The sequence below is a fragment of the Tympanuchus pallidicinctus genome, unplaced genomic scaffold, assembly GCF_026119805.1.
Source record: "Tympanuchus pallidicinctus isolate F22 unplaced genomic scaffold, pur_lepc_1.0 scaffold34, whole genome shotgun sequence".
Classification (NCBI taxonomy): domain Eukaryota; kingdom Metazoa; phylum Chordata; class Aves; order Galliformes; family Phasianidae; genus Tympanuchus; species Tympanuchus pallidicinctus.
Window position 1 is genome coordinate 566,469 of NW_026294752.1, and position 22,484 is coordinate 588,952.

General features: G+C 38.5%; 1 protein-coding gene across 1 annotated transcript in view; it reads left to right on the plus strand.

Annotated features, from left to right (window-relative positions):
• POU6F2 (POU class 6 homeobox 2) overlaps positions 1-22,484 on the plus strand; it is a 246,238-nt gene that overhangs the window by 187,463 nt on the left and 36,291 nt on the right. The window contains exon 5 of the mRNA XM_052699000.1: positions 7,045-7,191. Coding sequence (XP_052554960.1) covers positions 7,045-7,191 — 147 coding nt within the window. The remainder of the gene's footprint in view (positions 1-7,044; positions 7,192-22,484) is intronic.

Below are 22,484 nucleotides of genomic sequence, written 5' to 3' on the forward strand. Positions count from 1 at the left end.
TATTGTACTGTAATGCAAGACTTTCAAAAAGATTTTCTCAAATACCCCACATGAATTCTCATATTTTCATGGTGTGACCTCACATGGCATTTTTAACATTTGTAGGTTCATTATCCTTTATATATGCAAATGGTCACATTTACATGTACTTGTGCCATTTACACATTCAAATTAAAGGCAAACAAATAAATGTTTTAGATTAAAGAGATTAATTTGTGGCGTCTCACAATTGACACACTTTCTTTCTACAGAAGCTAGATTATGGAGACTTGAGTTCTGGGCTCTTATCTAAGAAGACAGATGGCAATTTCCTTTTGATAAGGGTTCATTTTTTAGCAGTAAGGGAGCCCTGAAGTAACCATTTTTCTTGTGGGGAAAGCATCTTTCCGAAGCCAGATAAATCATTCTAAAATACACAAACACAGGAACAGAGGAACTAATCAACATGAAATGAGCTGATTGGCAGCCCCTTTCAGAAAGTTCAGGAGATGCTCTTTCCTTTCATGCTTTTCACATACAGGAACTTCTTGGAAAACTAAAGAACTCAGATTTTTTTTTCAATACTCTTCTGTCTCACTGACACAATTTGTGATTAGTACAGATGCAAAATTCCATAAAGTCAGATGATGTAAATTCCTTTTATCTACTGCATGTTTACATGATCATAAAATATACAATTGCAGATGTTTCAAAAAGCTCTCAAACATAAAGGCAGCCAGCCAAACTCAATGAAGGAGATTGCTTAATTCAAACCTGGAACTGTGTGCGTCAGCTTATGCAGATGAGAAGATTCTGTAAGTAAAAGTAATACATGCGATGTCTTAGGAACCCACAAAACTAGTTGTGGGTGGTCTGCAAGTACTGACCAACAGCTAAAGGAGTCAGTCTGCTCTTTGTAGTTATGTCTTTACAATATTTCTAATAGATTCTTTTCCTGTCTGTGTACACATGTTCATTTTTTTTCCTTTTCTTTTTGTTAAATATAGATGACACAAGAACAGACATGCTAGCACCTTCCATGTGCCTTATCTCATATAGTTAGACCCAAATAGGATCCCTTTCCTCTCATCTCCTTTACTCTCTTTTCTATCCATCACCAATGGAGCAGAAATAAAAATGGCTATGGTGGTTTCCACTCACGCCTTGCCTCTGTCCTAATATCTTCTTCATTATTCACACTGCCAGCAGTTTGGTCCCTGAAACTCTGCTCTTAATTTGCTTTGCCATGGCTCTATTCTGGTTTGGCTAGCAGAACCTTGTTTACAAGATACTGTGAGAAATTTTGTGTGTTGTCCTCTCTCCATGTCATATCAGTGTGTACATGAGTGCTGCGTGGTTCCCATCACCTCAGGTCGTGTCACTTTGCATTGAATCAAGTCATGTCGCATCAGTGATGCCACTATCAGTACTTATTCCTGATAGAAAATTCAGCATAGATTTAGACAGCAAGTAGCTCATCCACAATAAATGTATATAATGAGCACATTAAGCGTCTGTGAGAACCAGATATTTTAAGTGTCCCTGACAGTCAGTGCTTTCAGATATTCCAGTATCCTTGTCTCTACACTGTGTTCTGTACATAAATATCTGATATATGTGCATACACTAAAATGTCTGTCTAAGCAACCTATTTAGAACTCTATCTGCAAGCATTTGCAAATATAGACCTGTGCATTATTGGATGGGTCTGGTTATTGTAAGTACATTGCATAGTATATAGGCTGTTCATATCCTAGCTCTGTAGAAATAACAATTGTTGACAGATACAATTTTTTCATAATTCGAAATTTGCTTCAAACATTTGCCTGCTGGGGCATATTTTCAATGAGTTATGCATGATTAGGTTTTATGACAGCCATTTTATTGGACGTTTTACCCTGTTGTTCATTTATAAAACTTAAATGTTGTAATTATCCTATTACATAAACTAAACAGAATGCTGGGAGGTGGGGCAGCCCTAAAATTAGAAAAAAAGAAAGTCTCTGTAATCTGAAACATATAGGGCTCCCAAAGTGGTGGACCATAGTATGCTTGTATAAAATAACTTCTTGTTTTATTCTATGTTACTTACTGATTCTTGCTTGCATTTCTTGGGATCTGCCTGCTCACAGCTTTCTTGAAAATTTGACTTATTTTTGCATAAAACTCTAACGATAAACTGACAGAGTGCAAGCATCCACTGTTGAAGATTTATCTGCAATCTCTATATAATAAATATGTGGCGTTCTTATTGATGATTATTATAAATATTTATTTGCTACTCATCCCTGTAACGTCTCAGTGCTTTCCCAGGATTAAGTTGAAGCAGTCTTCCCTGTGTCTTTTTTAAGAATTCCTTCAGGAATTTAATTCTTTCTGGTCTAGAGAGCTATTAATTGTTGGAAGGTATACACACATATTTAAAACAATTAGGAATACAACCATCAATACTATGCAGTGAATTTACCAGAAAAGCCACTAGGAACATCCAGGGAAACTGTGCTTTTTCATTAACTCATTTATGTTTAGAAACTGAGTATATGGGCATCTTGGTTGGAATGCTCTGCTTCTATGCCTGCAAGGTGTTGAAGATATTTTTGTGCTGCTGTTATTAGATACAGTCTGCAGTTACTGGGAGGGATGCCATGCTGGGTTAGCTTCTGCTAACAGCCAGTCACCCACCCAACTGCTCATCCATCTTCTCAGTGGGATGTGGGGAAAAATAAGATGAGAAAGCCCATGGGTCAGGATAGAGACTGGGAGACTGCTCACCAATTACTCTAATGGACAAAGCAGACTCAACTTAGAATGACAGAATGGTTGGGGTGGAAGGGACCCTTAAGATCACCTAGTTCCAACCCCCTGCCATAGGCAGGGATATCTCCCACTAGATCAAGTTACTCACAGCCCCATCCAGCCTGGCCTTGAATGTTTCCAGGGTAGAGGCATACAAAACCTCACTGGGCAACCTGTCTCACCACCCTCACAGCAAAGAATATCTTCCCAATATCTAGTCTAAATCTACCCTCTTCCAGTTTGAATCCATTTACCCTCATTCTGTTGCTGCATGCCCTTATTTAATGTCCCTGCTCAGCTTTCCTTTAGGTCCCCTTCAGGTATTGGAAGGCTGCTATAAGGTCTCCTTGGAGTCTTCTCTTTTCTAGGCTGAAGAGGTCTTCAGCCTGTCCTCTTAGGGGAAGTGCTCCAGCCCTCTGATCATCAACTTGTGGAAAATTTATTACCAGTGAAAGTGTACCTGGATTGTGAGAAACAAAACGGCAAACTCTAAAGCAGCATCTTTCTTCCCCACCACACCAGGCTCATCTCTGCTCCTGCATTCCTGCCTCCACCAGCCAGTGCTGCAAGGGTCAAGGGGCTACAGTCAGCCTGTAACAGCTCCTTCCTCTGCACACCTTTCCCTGCTCTGGCATGGGCTGTCTACAGGCTGCAACTGTGGAGAATCATGAAATACCCATATGTTCCAATCTGGGATCCTCCAAGTATTACAGGGTAGACAACTGCTCTATTGTGTAGTTCTTCTCATATTCCAAATATGAAATTCACATAAGTTGTTAGTTAAGGGTTCCTATGAAAGGAAATGCAATGCTAATAGAGATTTAATTTCTATGTTCATTTTTCACACAGTCTGGATATAAGAGCACTTTGAAGAGAAATGTAAAATTACTGCCTAGGCTATCAAATCCAATTGTTGTTGTATTCAACAATACATGAACAGTTGTTCAGTTTCTCACAGCAAATTCACCAAGATATGTATTTGGCTTTGGAGAAAAAAAAAATAAAAAATAAGAAGAAGAAGGAAAAGACATTATTCCAGAAGAAAAAAAGTAATTATTGCTCTCAATAAGCTGCTTTCTGCCATGACTCTACCCCATTTCTCTTGAAATTGTGCCTTAAGAAGACTATAAAGAAATCTTACATCACGTGTCAGGTTTTGGATCTTTAAAGTAGTGCCCCTCTCATTTCTCCATGGTTATATAGGGTAGTTTTATTTGTGTGCGTTCCGTTTCCTGGAGCAGACTGTCTCCTACTCTACACTGTGCTAGAGCAAAACAGTTTTCCTTTACAAGTTCTACTTTGTGAAGTCAGAAAAATGTACTGAAGCTACTCAGTTATTATAAGATCCTTCCTTATAAAGTTTACTTCCCCAAGTGATCATGTAATTAACAGAGGCATCCTTGAGAAAACTGGTCTATACCTCTAAGATCTCTGTTATGATTGGTGTTTTGAGTGGGAGCAGAAACTTTGGCACTGGAACTGATGGCTCCAAAGATCACAGCCTTCCAAATGAAATCATTATTCAAAAACAGAAACAAAATAAGAAGATCCTCTTGTGGAATCTTTCATCTTTATATTTCTAGTAATTGTTCTCAGGGATCCAACCTGTGTTGAGAAACGGAATAAATGAAGTCAGAGATTTTATATTTAAACTAAGAGCAAGATAAAATATGTCAGAAGTTGCCTTGAGGTCCGGATGTAATGAAATTAGATTGATTTCTCCGTGCCCAATTAGCACTTGATATAGAAGGGGTCAATTTAGTGGAGTGTAACTTGCAGTCAACGGCTTTCAAAACACTCAAAGAAAAATGTGTCTTCTCTTTTTAATCAGGCTTTTGAATAGATAGGGATGTTTTTATATGCATTTGGAAGACTCTTATCCTGTGAGCTGGCCCATTCACTGTGATTTTTCCTGTAACATAGTACTACCCAGGGAACCTATGCATATCATAGCTTCTGCCATCATTTTTAATAAGTAGCTTATCTCTATGATGCAACTAAAAGCAATCCTGAGTGTCTCCAGGGTTTGCTGTAATTAAATTTTATTGTTGTATTTGAAAATGTACAGTTTTTGAAAACTGGAGGGAAAAAAAATGAAAAGGAGATTCTGGGAGATAATAGTCTGATTTTTAAAAGGTTTTAACCCTTTGTAGTTTCCAGATTCACAAGTTTACTTATGCTCCCCAAAGAATTTCCTATATGCAACTGAAGAGGCAAACTATAGCAGCTGATGTACCTGATTAGCTGATATCACATAAACATGCAAAGATGATTTATACTTACAGTCAGATGCTGTACTATCATAGAAGCAGAAATTTGTGGGTGTCAACTGAGACAGTGGAAGGCCTTTTCTGAAAGTCTGGCTGCTGCCTCTTTCTTCTCCAAATATTTACAGCTGGAAGGTAGCTACTCCAAGTCCCACTGCTGGCCACAAAGTGCTGTAGAGGAAGACAGAATTTACCAGCTTCTAATTTGGGAAATAAAATACATGCCTCTGTTTTGAACAAGAAATAGACAGATTTACCAATTCTGCCATCTTTATCTTCTGTGCTCACCTCCATCTGGCCTCACATCTTGTACAGGCAATGGAATTGTCTGCACTCTATACTCAGAGACTGAACTTTGCTTCGGTGGTTGTGCTCATCTTTGCTTTTTTTCTGCAGCTCCTCAAGACTCCTAATCAAGTAGTTTTTGCAGTTTCCCCCTTTGTACTTTATCCCTGCTTGATTTTCTTGCCATGGGGTACAGCGGACTGGTTTTGGAGATACATATAACAATTCTTTCCAAATCAAAACACTTCCACCAACAGTGTCATCTTTTCTGTCTAGCACTGCTGTTAATCTTTATTTAGTTATTTACTTTACAATTTCTAGAGGGATTGGATGTGCCCAAGGCACCCCTTTAGGCAACACTTTATATCAAGGTTCCATTTATAAATACTTCATGAAGGGCTAATGAATGATTAATAGATGTTTTAATGTATGACCAATCAATTGTTGTAGATTTCATAACGTTCAACAGACAAGTACGTTTCTTATAAGCATAGATTATAACCATATCTGACATCTTCTACTGATGAGCTTCTAAACATCAATAACATGCACACTACTCATATCTGTAACATGCTTAAAACATCTTCTAATCACTGGTTAATTTTTTATAATCTATTTTGAAGCAGAGCCTGTCTGTGGAGCACATCCCCAACTGAGTCCGTGACTTTGCACTTCTATAGGGTTGTAAATTTTCTTTTCGTGTAAAGACTTGGAACCCCTTTTAATTTGATCTCAAATGTCAAGGTGTTCTCAGTTAGCTTCTGCATTTTCACATCAGTCTAAGGAAATGTTCCCAGCATTTTTTTGAAAATTTGTTCATTATCAGCAGGGGATGAGAAAATATAAAATATAAAATGATCCAGTGAGCAAGGCATCTCTCAAAGGACATTTCATTCTGACAGGGGAACACACCTTTCACGTGTTTGATAAACTTAAGTGGTGATGGAAATGTTCCTCTGTGGGATTCCCATTATCTCCAAAGAGTAAAGCCATGAGTGTGCTCTCTACTTTATATGGGCAAACCAGGTAAACCAGACTGAACTGGGCATTACAACTCATTTGCTGAAAATTTATGTCAGTCTTAATCGTTTGCAGTTGACAAACAGCAAGTTGGTTAGCATCCTTTCAACAGATTTTGCAATCCATAATAGACATTTCTGAATATGTAGTTGATTTCTACTGAACTTAATCACAGAGTTGAGACTCATGCTAAGATTTACCTAGATGTTGAGACCAGATCATTAATCATATAAATTTAAAGCAGCTTCAGGTTTTCTTCAGTGTGGGGACCTTAGTTAGTCGCTCTTCTGAATATACCCAAGCAAATACCCCACTCCCATTCAAATAAAATGCTGATTTTTCGCTAATTGATGTTAACTGAAGTGTTAAACTGCTACATCTGTGACATTAAAATGTAGAACCCAAAGAAATACAACAGATATAACTCAAGAAAAAAGAAAAAAATGTTTGTTTGTTTGTTTTTAAAGAGGGAGATTTATCCTTCAGTTTTAACTTCCTCTGGGTTGTTTTGAAGCCATTCATTCTCAATGAGACAAGAACCAGAAAAATAAGAACCCCTCAAAACTACCCAAGCTCTTAGAGCAGACAGATTATTTTTCCCCATGTGAGCACAATCGCCTTTATTTTATTCAGTTAGCACTCTGTGTTTCTGTGCTTGCCAAGGGTTTCTCCACGATCTTTTCTTTCTTCTTTTCAGCTGGTTAACAATCCACTAGCAAGTCAAGCAGCAGCGGCTGCAGCAGCAGCAGCCATGGGCTCAATAGCAAGCTCCCAGGCCTTTGGCAATGCCCTCTCCAGTCTTCAGGGGGTCACAGGTCAACTCGTCACTAATGCACAAGGACAGGTGAGTAGAAGATGGAGGAAGCAGTGAATTCTGATGGCAGACCGATCTTGGGACCAAAATGAGTTCCGTTTGTATGACAGCGATTTAAAAGTGCACATATTGAAGGTAAATAAATATTGATTTGCCAGACAGGGGAAGAAATGGGAAGTCTGAGAAGTGGAAATAAGTTAGGCGCTGATGGAAGCCCTTTTAAAGCTAGAAAAGGATTAGAGATTGTTTTGTTTTGTTTTCAAATCCAACCTTTTGAAAACATCACAGTATTGCAATAATACAGTATTTGAAAGTCCAGTAACCCTGTGAATCTCAATAAATGAACCAGATGTCTTCTTCCACTTGTGTAGGTATAGTAACAGACAACTATATTAATACGCTATTGTGCTATTAAGACTTGCTATAAACTGTAGCATTTTGGTATTACTTCACTGTGAAGCGTTTCTATAAAGATATTAAACACTTTCTGTAAAGGAACACAAATGAAATTTTAATGAGATATCCGTGATGGATTTAACTGGGTGGCTTTCTTATTTGCTGATTAACTAAATTAAGCAGTTTGCAATGAATCTACCAGTCTGTGATGGAAGAAACTTCTGTTGTAAAATTTCCTGAACAAAAATTTGAGCAAAGTTTATTGAGTGTCTAAAATATAAATTGTGTATTGCTTGAGACATTTTTATTGTTATGAAGTATTTCAGTTTTGGTCTCAGTATGATGCAGAAATATATGCATCTGAGTTCATATATGTAAATAATTCTATTAATGCAACATTCTTAAGTAGTTTTCGTATTGTAGCCACTGTCATTCTTTATTTCATTTACTAGAAATGAAATTAACACAACTGCATTTTGCATTAAATCTCTGAAGCAAATCTGCCATTATAACTCAAGACTGGAGCAGATCACTGAGTAATTTGTATGTCATTATTCTAAGCCTAGTGAATTAGGTGTCCAGGTGTCCAGGAGTACTTATGTGGTTGTTAGGCCCTGGTAAGCAATTATTGCAGGGATGCAACTTGTGTGATATGTGCAAGTTTAGTTTCTACTCTCTACTATATCTATCTATATAGTATCTACTATAGGGAAAGAAAAAAAAAAAAAAAAAGGCCACCCACAGAAAGTATGTTTTTTTTTCCTGATAATTTTATATTGTCATGTTATTTAACTGGAAAAGAGGGTATATTTTCCAATTTTGCCTGTTAAAATTCAAAGACAGCATTTTATAGAATGTGCCACGTTTTTTTAGCATAACACACAAACAAAGATGCATCCTGAGCTTCACTATCCCCATCCAAGTCCCAGGGAAAAAAAAAAAATGCTGACCTTGTTATATTTACTGGGTGGGTGCAGAATTGTTCCATCACTACCCCGAGGGTTGAACGATGGAGCTTGTCAAAGTGAGGCCTTATCTAATGAATCATCTTATCGCAGGTGCACACCACACATATTAAAGGAGGATTGTATGAACAATGTGCCCTCTACAATAACCTTTCAATGTCTACTTTAACCCTTGTTTCAATCCCTTTTCATCAAAGGATCATTTTATGCAGCCAGCTTTAAATGGAGGCTCTCAAAAGCCTATTAAGATTTCTGGAGGGATGGGGTATTGGTTTGGAAGAGAAGTTGGTTATAATACCTATAACTCATACTCAGATCAGCTCCAACCTACAAACCTGCTTGTTTCTATCCGTGCTCCAGAAATGGTTCACAGTCACCACTCACGTGAGACACTTGGCACCAAAACTGTTCACTGTAAGAGCTGAAGATGAAAACCCAGACTAGTTATTCAGTAGCTTTTCCTTTATATGTTCTCCCTGGAAAACATAAATAAAAGGTAGACATTCATTGCATGTTTAAAAAAAAAGTTCCTACTGTCACTGTATCACCAAATGAAACTACAGATCCCATCAGACTGAGTCTAGTTTATTCCACATATAATATGAAGTCCAATAATTCTACAAGTTGCAGAGAAAGGAAGAATCTTCCACTATTTTGGGGTGAAACTACAGAATCTGACTGACTAGCTCCTTTAAATAAGAGTTGTCTTTTTATTACTTATTTTTACAGATGTTTCTTGATTTATAATCAGTATGCAGACCTCACTGCAGTATAAATAAATATTAAGTAGGTAAAGTAACACTGATTTTTGTAATATTCAGCATAAAACTATATTGCTTATGGCATTCTTCTGAAATTATCTGTCTGCAAAAATAGACTATTCGGTATATTTAAATTACATTCCATAAATTAAATCACATTCCTTGCAAATTAAATAAAACTATTGAAACTAATATTTTGTTTCTTCAAAATTGAGAACGTAAGTGAATGGTAACTTGGGATGCCTCAATTTGTGAATGATCTTTTTGGAACTCATTAAGGAGCTGTATTTCCATGATATGTTAAGAATCTGCTCTTCGAACATTGCCTTTTTAAAGAGGCAAGTGAGACACCTAAAATTCCTTCCTGCTACTATAAGGCTGGGCGACTTATCAGACTGTTTGTATGTGCAGTCTTTGTAACCATATGCTACTCCTTTTGTAGAAAGTTGGGCTTATAAATGTCCATAAATGTCCATCTGTATGTCTACATGATCAATAAACCCAGGAGACAGAAAGCTGTAGGTCAAATCAAAGATTCTATGGTAAATTTAGGGAAATTATCTTTTAAATGACATATGCCATGGCCTTAATACCCAATGGCCTAAGAGTTCTTACATTCTCAATAAAAAAAATTATATATATATTTAACAAATATTTATGCTGTGTACTTGTTAATATTTTCATTCTTGTTTGCACAGTGATTATATGATTTCTTTATCCTTTGGGTGGCAATATGAACTTTAATACCAGAGCTCTCAAAGACCACTGTAAAAGAAGATCTAATCCATTGGAATCATATGTCCAGATCACCTGATTAATTTGATACAGTACAGATAGAAGACTCTAAATCAAATGTTCATTTTCAGAGGCATATTATGAAGAGCTATTGGCCCATGTAACACTACTTATATTCTGTTTGCTCTCAGCACTTTCCAGAAAGCATTTGCAAGACTGGACTTTTATATATTAAGCATAAAGGCAACGGTAGCAGAAATGCCAGAATCTACCTTGTCAGTTGATACACTCTAATTTCAGAGTGAAGCTGTCCACCCTTCAGCTTCAGCCTGCCCTTATAGTAGTTCCATTTCTGCACTTGAATTCTTTATAGGAATGAGAAACCCCTCTATTTTTATCTGCAAATCAATGGAAATATTAAGGGGCTCGAGTGTGTTTCCTGTGTCTATTAACTATGTTATATGTTTATTTCAGCTGGGTTTTTTAGCTCCGTTGTAAAGAGATGGATTGATAAAAACATGGAAACATGGCTGATGCTCCTGGATTCTATAAATGCTACCTGCAAGCAAGTTTTCTGCTTGACTAAAACATAAGTCTATCAGTTGCATTCATGTAAATCTTTTGACATCAGCAGAATCAAATACATTTAATCAAGGTTGATGAGTAAGATTGGTTTCATTTTTAGAAAGATGTGAGCTGTTTAATTAGGGGAAAAAAAATTAATCCTAATTCAACAGTTGCGAAATACCATCTTTACCTTATGGAGTTAAAAAGTAATATGACAAAAGCTGTTGATGTTCTGAATTGTTCTGTGCTTAAAGAGAGCAGTATATTGCATTTCCTGATAGTTACTAAGAAGAGTTTAAGTATGGTGTAATTGCACAGTGCATATTTCAGTTGAACAGGAAATCTAGCAGAGATAGCATCCATAGAATCCAAGCATGCCCTTGAAGGAACTCGGCCTTCGTTATGCCCATGGCTTGCTCTTTAGATACAAAAACCTACTGTATATGAAAAACCTTGAAAAGTTCTACCCCCGCAATTAACAAACATAACTAATTTTTGAGAGTTGTAGTCTACAAGTAGCTTAGAAAACTAAATGGAGAGAGAGGCATTGTTGATCCAATTAGATAATAGGAGTACTTTGGTTCTCATTATTCTGATGAGAGGATACACGTTTGCTCTTTGAGCTTCTTGATGGTAAATGGTGCTAATGAGGCCTGATGGATTCCCTGCTCCTAACAAGCCTCTCAGCAGAGCGAGTGATTACAATGGAGATAGATTTGATGGGATGCTCTCCCTTTTGTAGTGTCTCAGCTGCTGACACTCTGCGACATAATCAGGTCACAGAGCCGGTCACAGCCATCAGCAAAAGCCATAGCTCTATCCCTCATTATTAAAGTGCATTATTCAGTTCCAGGCCCTCACAATACTGCCAAGGGCCTTTTCTTCTTCTTTTTTTGTTAAGCATCAGTTCTCAAACATAAGGGTTAATAAAATCATCAGCTAAAGAACTAGTAAATTAAAGAAATGGAAATAAAGTGCCTCCCTTTCAAATCCTTTGAAGGATCACAATTAAATAACTGGGGAATTTCTCATCACCACGTACTCTACAGTACAATGTAAAATGTCATGTGCAATAAAAACAAGGAATAGGATTTTAAAAAATAGCATTGTCCTTATTGTGGACTGGCTTGGAAAGCACTGAAGTATCTCTCATTCAGAAGGGAAATTCTTCCTTGCCAACTACTATATATGTACATGTAGGCTGTATTATTTTCACAGTTTTCTGGGGGTGTTTTTTGATGTTTTTTTTCTTTTTTTTTTTTTTTTTCTCGACATGGTAAGAATTACTTGCAAACTGAATTTGTAGTCCAAAGCATAGCAGCTGTCTTGTGGTAGTTAAAGTGGTTGAGGAGGCAGTCTGGACATATATGATAGGCCATGGTGCTAGGACCGACTGATTCCCACAGACAAGACCATTGCTTTCTTTCTGAGAATGAGCTAATTTCAAAGTGGTGGCATAAATAATGATTTTAGCTTTTTCTTTCTACTCTGATAATGCTGAGTTGAGACTCTCTCACCACCTAATGGAAAATACACTTTTAAAATCTCAGTGTTTAAATCCATTCTAGTTAAACTGATGAGAAAAGAACGGCAGAATCTGAATTTTCTGTTTGTTTGTTTCAGTTTAATTTCAGCTGGTTAGGAGCAGGTTTCAGCCAAATCAAATTAAGATATTCTGATGCTGAAATATATAGCTTTACAAGGATCTATACTGTTTATTTTGAATCACTTTGAAGTGCATATTCTGTGGCAATATTGTATTCCTTTCTGTAGAGGTATATATATTGCTACTTCTGCCTTGCTCTATTCACTGTGTTTTTGTTTGTTTGTTTGTTTTTTAATCTGTGTTCTGCTGGTACAATAGGCTGTGACAAGAAAAGTACACGAGTACATGCATATAAAAGCCACTTCTAAAGCTTCCAGTGTTCTTAAGCCACAGCTGCAAGAATCTCTTGACAGCTGCAGGTCCATACAAAGGTCTGTGCAAAGTAGTATAAACAATACTACAAAATTAGTAATGCTCTCCAAGTAGATATTTTAGAGACTGGAGTGTGACCTAGACTTTGTTTTTCCCTAACCACAGAATCATTGGGAATGCAAAGTGAGCCTCATTCTAGGACTTAATTGCAGGATAATGATTGTTACTTCTATGTTTTGTTTGTTTTATTTTAACTATCACAGAATTTCTAAGGGGCCAAAGACATGTAATGAGTGTCAGTCCCTGAAGTCCTTCTGAATATGTGTAATTCATACTGTTCTTCAGGTGTGCTATGTTCATCAGCCTTTTCTCTCAACAATCCTTAGCACTGCTACATCTGGTTCAGATGTGCAACTCTAATACATGTTAAGCACAAATATTTTAGCTCTTACAACATCTAAAGGTACTTAGAAAAAACTAAACAATAATTGTTTAAATGGTGGCTACTAACAATGTCTTCCCAAAGTGAAGATTGACAGAAATCTGAATAGGTGGTATCAGATTGGTATATACTAAGGAAATCAAATGAGAAGCCTGAGATAATAAAACAGACATGTTTTGAAGGAATGATTAGAAAGGGTTACTGTAACACTCAGATAACAGTAAGATTTAAGAACATTCCTTGGGAAAGTCTTCGCCAGGAGAATCTGTTTTGACAGGTCTTCATATTAATATATTAAATTACTGCTGGGTGGAGCCTTACTCTCTATTTTTACCCTCAAAGTTTCAACGGGCTGAATACATGCAGCTTGGCTGCTCACAGGAACAAAAGGGCACACTCTATAAGAAAAGGTCAGTTGTAAGAAAAGATTTATTTTTCTGTTGGTTTCCCCTCCCTACAGCTAAACATCAAGGAGTCTGTTTGCTTAATTACCTCCTCTGCGAATTTGAATTGAAACACAAATAATTTTCCTAACACTTCTGCTGACTGTGTCTTAATTTTACTGTAGGGACCGTCTTACCTCAATTGCAGCTATCGTGACATAAGTGTAAAAATGTATGGACCAAAGTCTCAGGTGATGCAGACTGGTAGTTTCACTGAAATAAGAACATAGAGTGTAGGGCTCAAAAGAGGTCTTGCCTGCTTTGTATATTTTGGATAATGATCACTGATAAGTTTTGGATATCCATATTCTTAAAAATGGTTGTGGAATTTAAAACAGCTACCATCTGCAACGTGGAAAAGTGATATTCATTTCTTGAATTCACAGAAGGAAGTTCCAAAGCACCGTAGTGCCACCAAATTTAATGGAGAAAAACTAGTCTTCTCTTTGGAAATTATAAAAATAAAAATAAAAATAAAAATAATCCAGCATTAAAAAAAAAAATCCAAAATTAATTGGTTGCAAAAATGCTTCAGAATCACAATATTACAAGCTTGGAAACTGCTTGGGCAAAGAAGATAAATGTAATGTAGAAGCAACACCACTTTCTTCCAAAACTAGAAAATGGGTATGAGACCAAATGGTTCAGACTAGCTGTTGGCCTGAAGTCAAAACTCTTGAAGTAGAGGAGATTCCAGTTTTCAAAAAAAAAAAAAAAAAAAAAAGCCACCAAGACAAGAGCCTGGATGTTGTGAACAGGAACTGCAAGGGCAACACAATTATTTAAGAATAAGGTGGAACTTTTCCTTACTGCAAAATACGTACTCGAACTGTGCTGGTTCACAGCTGCAGTCTCCAATTGGATTTACCAAGAAAAGGTGAACTGTGTACTGAAATTCCTACGAGTTTGAAAATTATCGGCATCTATCCAGAAAGGCCTCTGAAATTTCTTTCATTTAGACTGCATCAAATCTTACTTTGCACTTCAGATCTATGGCCTCTGGCCTGGATCTCTGTCAAAGTTCTGGACCTCTGACAATTTTTTTCAGAGATGTCTAAGTCTTATTTTCAAAACCAACTTACATACTACAAGAGCCTGAGTTTCCCTCAATCAGAGAGCACTGCTAGCAATCTCCAGTATGTTTATGTATCAAAGCAGTGCCATTTTAGCACAGACCCCAGAAGCCAAAAGCCTTAGTAGTATGGCATTCAGGCTGGACTAATTAATCCTCATTCCCAACAAGGTGACATAGAATCTAGCTCATCAGCCATTAGCTCTAGGGTCTGGTAGCATGCTGTATTACATGTAGTAAAGATACTTTGTAGAGAACCTTAAAAGCTTGAAGCATTTAGGAACTTTTGAAAATGTTATTCACTGATCTAAATTAAATCCTTCCAGTGAGGAATAGTGTCTTTTTGTCAGTGTCTTCTTAATTACTCTTGCATGGAGGAGGAAGCCAAAGTAACTATTACTTCTTTTTTCCTGCCATTTTCATGAAAGCTGACAAGTAAATAAAGATGCACCTACTACTCCTATAATCTGCCCAGCATCATGAGGGGGCTATAAGCATGGCGAATTTTCTTTGTTATCTCTAGTGACACACATCACAGTCAATGAAATCTCTGCTCTGTGAAAGTTCTTACACTGCTCTTCGTATCACTGCCTCTTATCACCTTCCAGTAATGTATTAAGAACATGACTGCTGACTATCACAAATCAGTCTTCTCCTTCCAACAAGAACTTTGTAGTATAGAGCTGTGTGTCCGATAAGAGCACTTGATTTTGTCTCATTAAGATTTTGTTTTCATCTAGTTTTTAAAAATCCTTTTGAAGATTCATATTGCTGGTATTTGCATTAAAGAGAACAAAAACAGAAACATACTTAGCTTTTGCTGTAGAATGTGGTGAAACCAATGGTGGAAAACTGATGAACAGTGCTTTATTACTGTTGGAATTTATTGCAAGCCCTTGACCAGCCTCTGAAAACAATTTTTGCTATACACAGAGAAGTTTTGACTGTTATTACTCCAGAAGACTGAATTCAGCAGTTATGACCTCTGTCCAAGAGCATTAGGTGACTATTTAGATTCCTGAGAATCTGACCACAGAGGATCTTGAATGTAAATGCTGAAGTCTTCATGTTCATCAAAAATATCTTAAGATGTCATTAACAAAGGAATAGATAGAGGTGACGCATGGAGAAGATGGCAAGAAATGTCCTTTCTATATTACTGATGTTTTCCGGACACTGAAAGTTTCCTACTCAGGGATGTTACATCTCTGCATGCCTTCAGGAGTTGACAAATTTGAGAATAATTTGAGGATACATCATCATACATGTAGAAGTGATAGAAGCTCTGCTACATGAGAAATTAACATGAGAATAGCATCCAAGACTGTTAATTTTGTTATTTCTCCTTTGGACTGTGCAAAGCTCCTTACAAGAGAATGCTCTGTGAGTTTCAGTTAAGAAAGGCCGTAGGAGATCACTATGTGATAAGTGGAATTCAGTGTACAATGATACATATTCAAGGTCCTTAACTGACTAGAAGAGTGCTGTTGCTATTTTAGGAAGGTTTGGAATTTCTTAGATGTCACAAGTTATGATGCACAAAAGAAGGCCATTGGACTTTCTTTTAGGGATGATCTGATTTTGAATCACAGAATCCTAGAATGGCCTGGGTTGAAAAGGAGCACAGTGCTCATCCAGTTCCAACCCCCTGCTGTGTGCAGGTGGCCAACCAGCAGCCCAGGCTGCCCAGAGCCACATCCAGCCTGGCCTTGAATGCCTGCAGGGATGGGGCATCCACAGCCTCCTTGGGCAACCTGTGCCAGTGCCTCACCACCCTCTGGGTGAAATACTTCCTCCTAATATCTAACCTAAACCTCCCCTGTCTCAGTTTAAAACTGAGATGTCGGGATTGCCCCGACCCAAGTGCAGCACCTTGCACTTGGCCTTACTGAACTTCATTAAGTTCATGTGAGCCCACTTCTCCAGCCTGTCCAGGTCCCTCTGGATGGCTTCCCTTCCCTCCACTGTATTGACTGCACCGCTCAGCTTGGTGTCACCTGCAAACCTGCTGAGGCTGCATCGATGCCATCATCTGTGTCATTGATGAAGATGTTGAAGAGCACCGGTCCCAAGACCGACCCCTGAGGGACACCGCTTGTGACTGGCCTCCACCCTGACACAGAGCCATGGATCATAACACTTTGGCTGTGACCCCAATTCCTAATCCACTGTCCATCCTTGGACGAATGTTTTAGAGATACCAATGAGGAGATAAAATCTAGGGATCCTATGATTGCAGGGCAATCAGTGTTTGTTTTGAAATCTGAAATGGTGAGGAGCCCAGATACATTAGCAGTATCTTGCAAAGAATTGACAGTAAGCCAACAACTCAGTTGTACTTGTGTAGTGTTTGTAGTGATAGAACCGGCCAGATGCATACCCACATGCTTCCAAGTAGTACATTAAACAGGAATTGTTCCGAAATAGAAATATCTCAGACTTCTGGTTTGACTCTGGAATATTGCAGAGAACTGTCTGATGTTTTTTCATGTGTGTTGCATCTGTGAATAGCGGCGGGGAAATTTCAAACAGAAAAAACATCATAGTCCTAACCATGAATGGACATTCAGTCTGTCTTTCTAAATGTGTATATGAGTTTGTCATAATTTTTTCAGAGACTGACAGTGTTAGGCTTCAGCATGTATTTATGTAAATGGCCCACATATCAAAAAGAAAAAAGGACTTTGAAATACCTATGCTGATGTTATTGAATGTATATGATTTTTAAAGTATCTTTTTCACTTAGACTTCCTTCTTCACACATTAATTAAATATTATCTCTAGGATAAGTATCTCTCAAAGAAGACAAATGTATTATTGTCACATCATAATGGAAAAAATGACAGAATCTTTTTCCTTAAGCACAGAAAGAGAACTTATTAATATAAAGAAAACACTCATACCCCTCAAGCAATTCTCAGCTTCAGAGGGAATCTTTCCTAGTCTACTCTCATGTCTATCTTTGTGCTAGAGATTCAAGAAAGCAATACATATATCCTTCCAGTTTAAAAATTAATCTACTTTTCAGGAGATAATTTAATATCAAAACATGATGTACCCAGTATCTAAATATACATTCATTTTAATGTTTGACGCATCAAATACTCTGACATAGCAAGCTTTCAAAATAAATGGTATGTTTTAGAGGTTGGATATGTCACATTAGCATCCACCCAGCAGATAAGAGAAAGAGAAATAGATCAGAGTGATCAGGACATCAGGGAGACAGTTTAGAGAGAGATGAGAGAGTCCAGGTACATCTTGTAATGTTAAAAAAAAAAACAACAAAAAAACCTAGCTAGCAAGAAAGAAAATGTATAAATAGGTCACTGCAACCCCACTGAAAAAAGTTTAATTTAACTTTTTAGTCATCATCTCCACTCCCTTAGTTGCAGCCTGCACATTAAGTTGAGACACAACTTTCTTGGTAGCATAGACAGGCAGAGGGCCTTAAAGTAAAGATTATATGAGACTCATGTAGCGCCCTAGTTCTAAGGTAGAATCAGCATCATTTGGCATGCTAAACTTTCAGTCTCCTTTTTTTCTCAGTTCTTTTTATTAACTGTATCTTGTTGTCACCTCTCCTGATTTGGTTCTTTTAGTTCTTTCCCTAAGTGGAAGCATAAAGCCGTGTGGAAGAAAGAACATTGTTGAACAAATATCTGGCGACACTGTCAATGAAAGACCTCAGAGATCCTGGCATATCCAGTTTCCTCATTCCTGTTCTACTTCCTGTATCTCTACTACTTCTGCATCTAGTCAGCAGCTTTTTGCCTTGCACTTTATCTGGGATTCAGTTACTTCAATGTAAGTCCTCAGAGGTGTTGTAGGTGTTATACAACGTTCTGTCAGGCCTTCTGCAGCCAATTCAGAATAATGCTCTTCCCTCTAAGTCTTATTCTAACTAAATTCTAAAGAATTTCATATAGACTAGATGCCTTACTTTTCTTCAGCTGAACTGTTTCCCACTTACATGTATGCATGCATGTGTGTCCATATATTAATACACAGCTTAGCATACATGATGAACATCATCAACATCATCTGCTTTTGTGAAGCCCCAAACCATCACTACAAGCAAATGAAAGACAGGTTTTGGAAGGACCTCTAAATCTCAGAGGCAATTTGAAAAGGGTTCTGGAATCCCTGGAACATGAACTTCATGTCTTCAGGGAAGGATACAGGTACCCCAAATGACTACCGATTACAGTTTTTTTAATTACCTCATTTAGCCATGCTTGAGTTCTCCCAAACCTCTGGAATCTTTTTGACCTTTACAAGTGAAAAGAAACCAAGCCTTCTCACCTCAGCATGAGGTACTGCTCACTTTTGCTTCAAATCTGTCTCTAGAGTAATGTTAGAAATATATAATCATGACTGTACACTCTGTATTGATTGTATACAGTCTATTAATTGAGAAATGAAACTAGGCTTGTATTTTTCTAACTGTTTAATTCTCACCAAGAGCTGAATTGTAGTGAATGATTGCAAAATTGAAGTTAGGGTATTCTGTGCCTTAACACACTACCCCTTCACTGCTAGGTAGTACCACATGGCCTAGTATTGGCAAGCTCTGCGCAGGAAGACAGAGTGAGGTATTTAAAAGGTTAAGAAAATTTTTTTGGAAAGATACTCCTTTAGCTAAGGCAGAAAGTTTAGGAATCTCTGGGCACGGAAGGTAGATAAATCACAATGTTCCCCCCTTAGAATGAGAACATTTGAATGTCATTAGAACATAATGACACGTTCTCCTTTGACACATTAGAGACTTTTTGCTACAATGACCAAAACGTTGTCCTGCACAATATCCCGATCAACAAATTGGAGAAAAATGGATTTGGTGGATGGAACACTCAGGTCAGATGGAACACCTGATATGGATAAGGAACTGGCTGGATGGTCATACTCAGAGTTGCAGTCAATAGCTCAGTGTCCAAGTGGGACCGGTGACAGGTGATGTTCCTCAGGGATCTTTGTTGGGACCGGTGGTATTTAACATCTTTGTGGGCAATATGGACAGTGGAATCTAGTGCACTCTCTGAAAATTTGCAGACACCAAGCTGAGTAGAGGGAAGGGATGCCATCCAGAGGGACCTGGACAAATTTGAGAGGTGAGCCCATGCCAACCTCATGAAGTTCAACAAGGCCAAGTGCAAGGTCCTGCACATGGGTCAGAGCAATCCTAAGCACAAATACAAGGTGGGCAGAAAATGGCTTGAGAACAGACTGGGGGGAAAAAATCTGGGGGTGTCATTTGATGAAGATCTCAATATGAGCTGGCACTGTGCGCTTGCAGCCCAGAAGGCCAACCATATCCTGTGCTGCATCAAGAGAAGCATGACCAGCTGGTCAAGAGAGGTGATTCTGACTCTCTGCTCTGCTCTCGTGAGATCCCACTTATACTACTATGTCCTGTTCTGGGGTCCCCCATACAAGAAGAACATTGAGCTGTTGGAGCAGGTCCAGAGGAAAGCCATGAAGATGATCAGAGGACTGGAGCACTTCCCCTAAGAGGACAGGCTGAGAGAGTCACTCCATTATAGAGTGTCACTCCATTATAGAGTGTCACTCCATTGTAGAAAGCCACCTGATTGGTCAGGCACGACCTTCCCTTGGTGAAGCTGTTCTGTCTTGGATTATCCATTCAGGCTTACCTTGAATGCCTTCAGAAACACATCCATCGCCTCTCTGGACCACCTATTCCAGTGCTTCACTATCCTTACGATAAAAAAAACTTCTTCATATGTCCAATCTAAATCTCTGCTCTTTTTGTTTGAATCCATTTCCCCTTGTTCTGTCACAATAGACCCTGCTAAAGAGTGTCCTCTTCATTCTAATAACTCCCTTTAGATACTGGAAGGCTGCTATCAGGTCTCCCCGAAGCCCCAGTGCACTCATCCTGTCCTCGTAGGAGAGGTGTTCCCTCTCTTTAATCATTTTTGTGGCCCTCCTTGGAAAGATGCCAGTAGGTCCACATTTCTTCTGTAGTGAGGACTCCACATCTGGACACAGTACTCCAGGTGATAGGTCTCACCATCAAAGTGTAGAGTGGCAGGATCATCTCCCTTGACCTGCTCGCTACTCTTCTATTGATGAAACCTAGTACCTCCATAGAAGGAGACTTCACAGCTTCTCTGGCCAGCTTGTTCCAATGCTCCGCCACAGTCAAAGTAGATTTTCCTTATATTCAGATGCAGCTATCTATGTTCCAGACTGTCCTTTGTTCCTTGTTCTGTCACTGGGCATCACTAAACAAAGCCTAGCCCCATCCTCTAGACTCTTGCTTTTTACATATTTATGTGCACTGATAAGATCCCATGTCAGTCTTCTCTTCAAGCTGAACAGCTCCAGGTCTCTCAGACTTCCTTCTGAGGGAGATGCTCTATGCTCCTAATCAGCTTTGTGACTTTTGGCTGGACTCTCTCTGAGATATTCCTGTCTTTCTAGAGCTGACCTCCTGGCTACTCTCTTTTTGATGGAAACCTGGGTTGTTCTGGCCACCAGGGCACACTGGTGGCTCACTGTCAACCTGTTATCCACTAGGACACCCAGGTTCTTCTCTGCAGAGCTCCTCCCCAGCAGGCCAGCCCCTAACCTGCTTTGATGCATGTGGTTGCATATTCCTCCCCATCTGCAGGACCCTACACCTGCTCTTGTTGAAGCTCACCATGTAACTCTCTGCCGAGCTTTCCAGCCTGTCTACATATTGCAAATATGCTAGCCACTCATTCTCACTTTGTATCATCAGCAAACTTAGTGAGGGAGGATTCTATCCCTTCATCCAGATTATTAAAGAAGATGTTGAACAAGATCTGATCCAGTACCAACTTCAGGGAAACACCTCTAGCTACAGGTTTCCAACTAGATTCTGTGCCACTGATCACAACCCTCTGAGCTCTACCAGTCAGATGGTTCTCAATCCACCAAACCGTCTGCTTGTCTGTTCCTTAATTTCTAAGCTCACCTAGGTTGGATGCTATGGGAGACTGAGTAAAAAGCTTTAGTGGAGTTAAGGTATGCAACATCCACTGCTCTTCCCTCATCTAACCAGCCAGTTGTGACCTTGTGGAAGGCTACCAGATTGGTCAAGCATAATTTTTCCTTGGTGAATCCTCGTTGACTAATCCTAATGATTTTATGTCTTCCACTTAGTTGGAGATGACATCCAGAAAAATCTGTTCAATCACCTTACCAGGGGTGGAAATGAGGCTGACTGATTTTTAGTTTCCCAGTTCAGACTTCCAGGTAATGGGGTAGAGTAGCCCAAGGATAACTGGTCTGACTACTAAAGACAAATGTAGAAAAGGCATTGAGAACCTCAACCTTTTCCTAACCCTCCTTAGAGTTTTTCTATGAGCTTCTTACTTAACCATGTGAGTGAGTCTCCTGCAACTTTTATGTGATTTCTTACTCTTAGGGATGTGCCAAACTTCAGCTTGGAGGAAGTGGTGCCTGAACATCAACCAACTCTCTTAGGTCCCCTTACCTTCCGATGCTCTAACCCATGGGATTCCTCCAAGCGGGTCTTTGAAGAGGACAAAGGACTCTCCTGCAGTCTAGGAAAATCTTAAGCTCCATATGGTAGTCACTGAAGTTTTAACTCAGATCCCAGTAGCACCTGATGATGGTCACTTACTCTGTTTGGAGTATTTTTTTGATTTTTGTGAAAACCGTGGTCCTGTTTTGCTTGTTCACTTGTTTATGTTTCCTGTGTAAATAGAGAATTAGCATCCTAGAGATGAAAGGTAATGATATCTGCTTTACTTATTTAATGTGTACTCAACTTGAACTAAATAATGGATAGAAATGTGAAAGGAGGGACTTTCTATTCAGTAGCTTTTCTTGCAAGTAGGATTAAGTGTCTAATCTGTGGCAAATTGTCATTTAGAAACCAGTTGGGAATAAATGAACTTTTCATCTATGAGATTCTTCTGGTAGTCAAGATGAAATCTCTCTCTTTGATAAATTACTTAATGCATTTCACTGGGCACTTACCTATTATTTTTGTTAGGATGTACTAAATC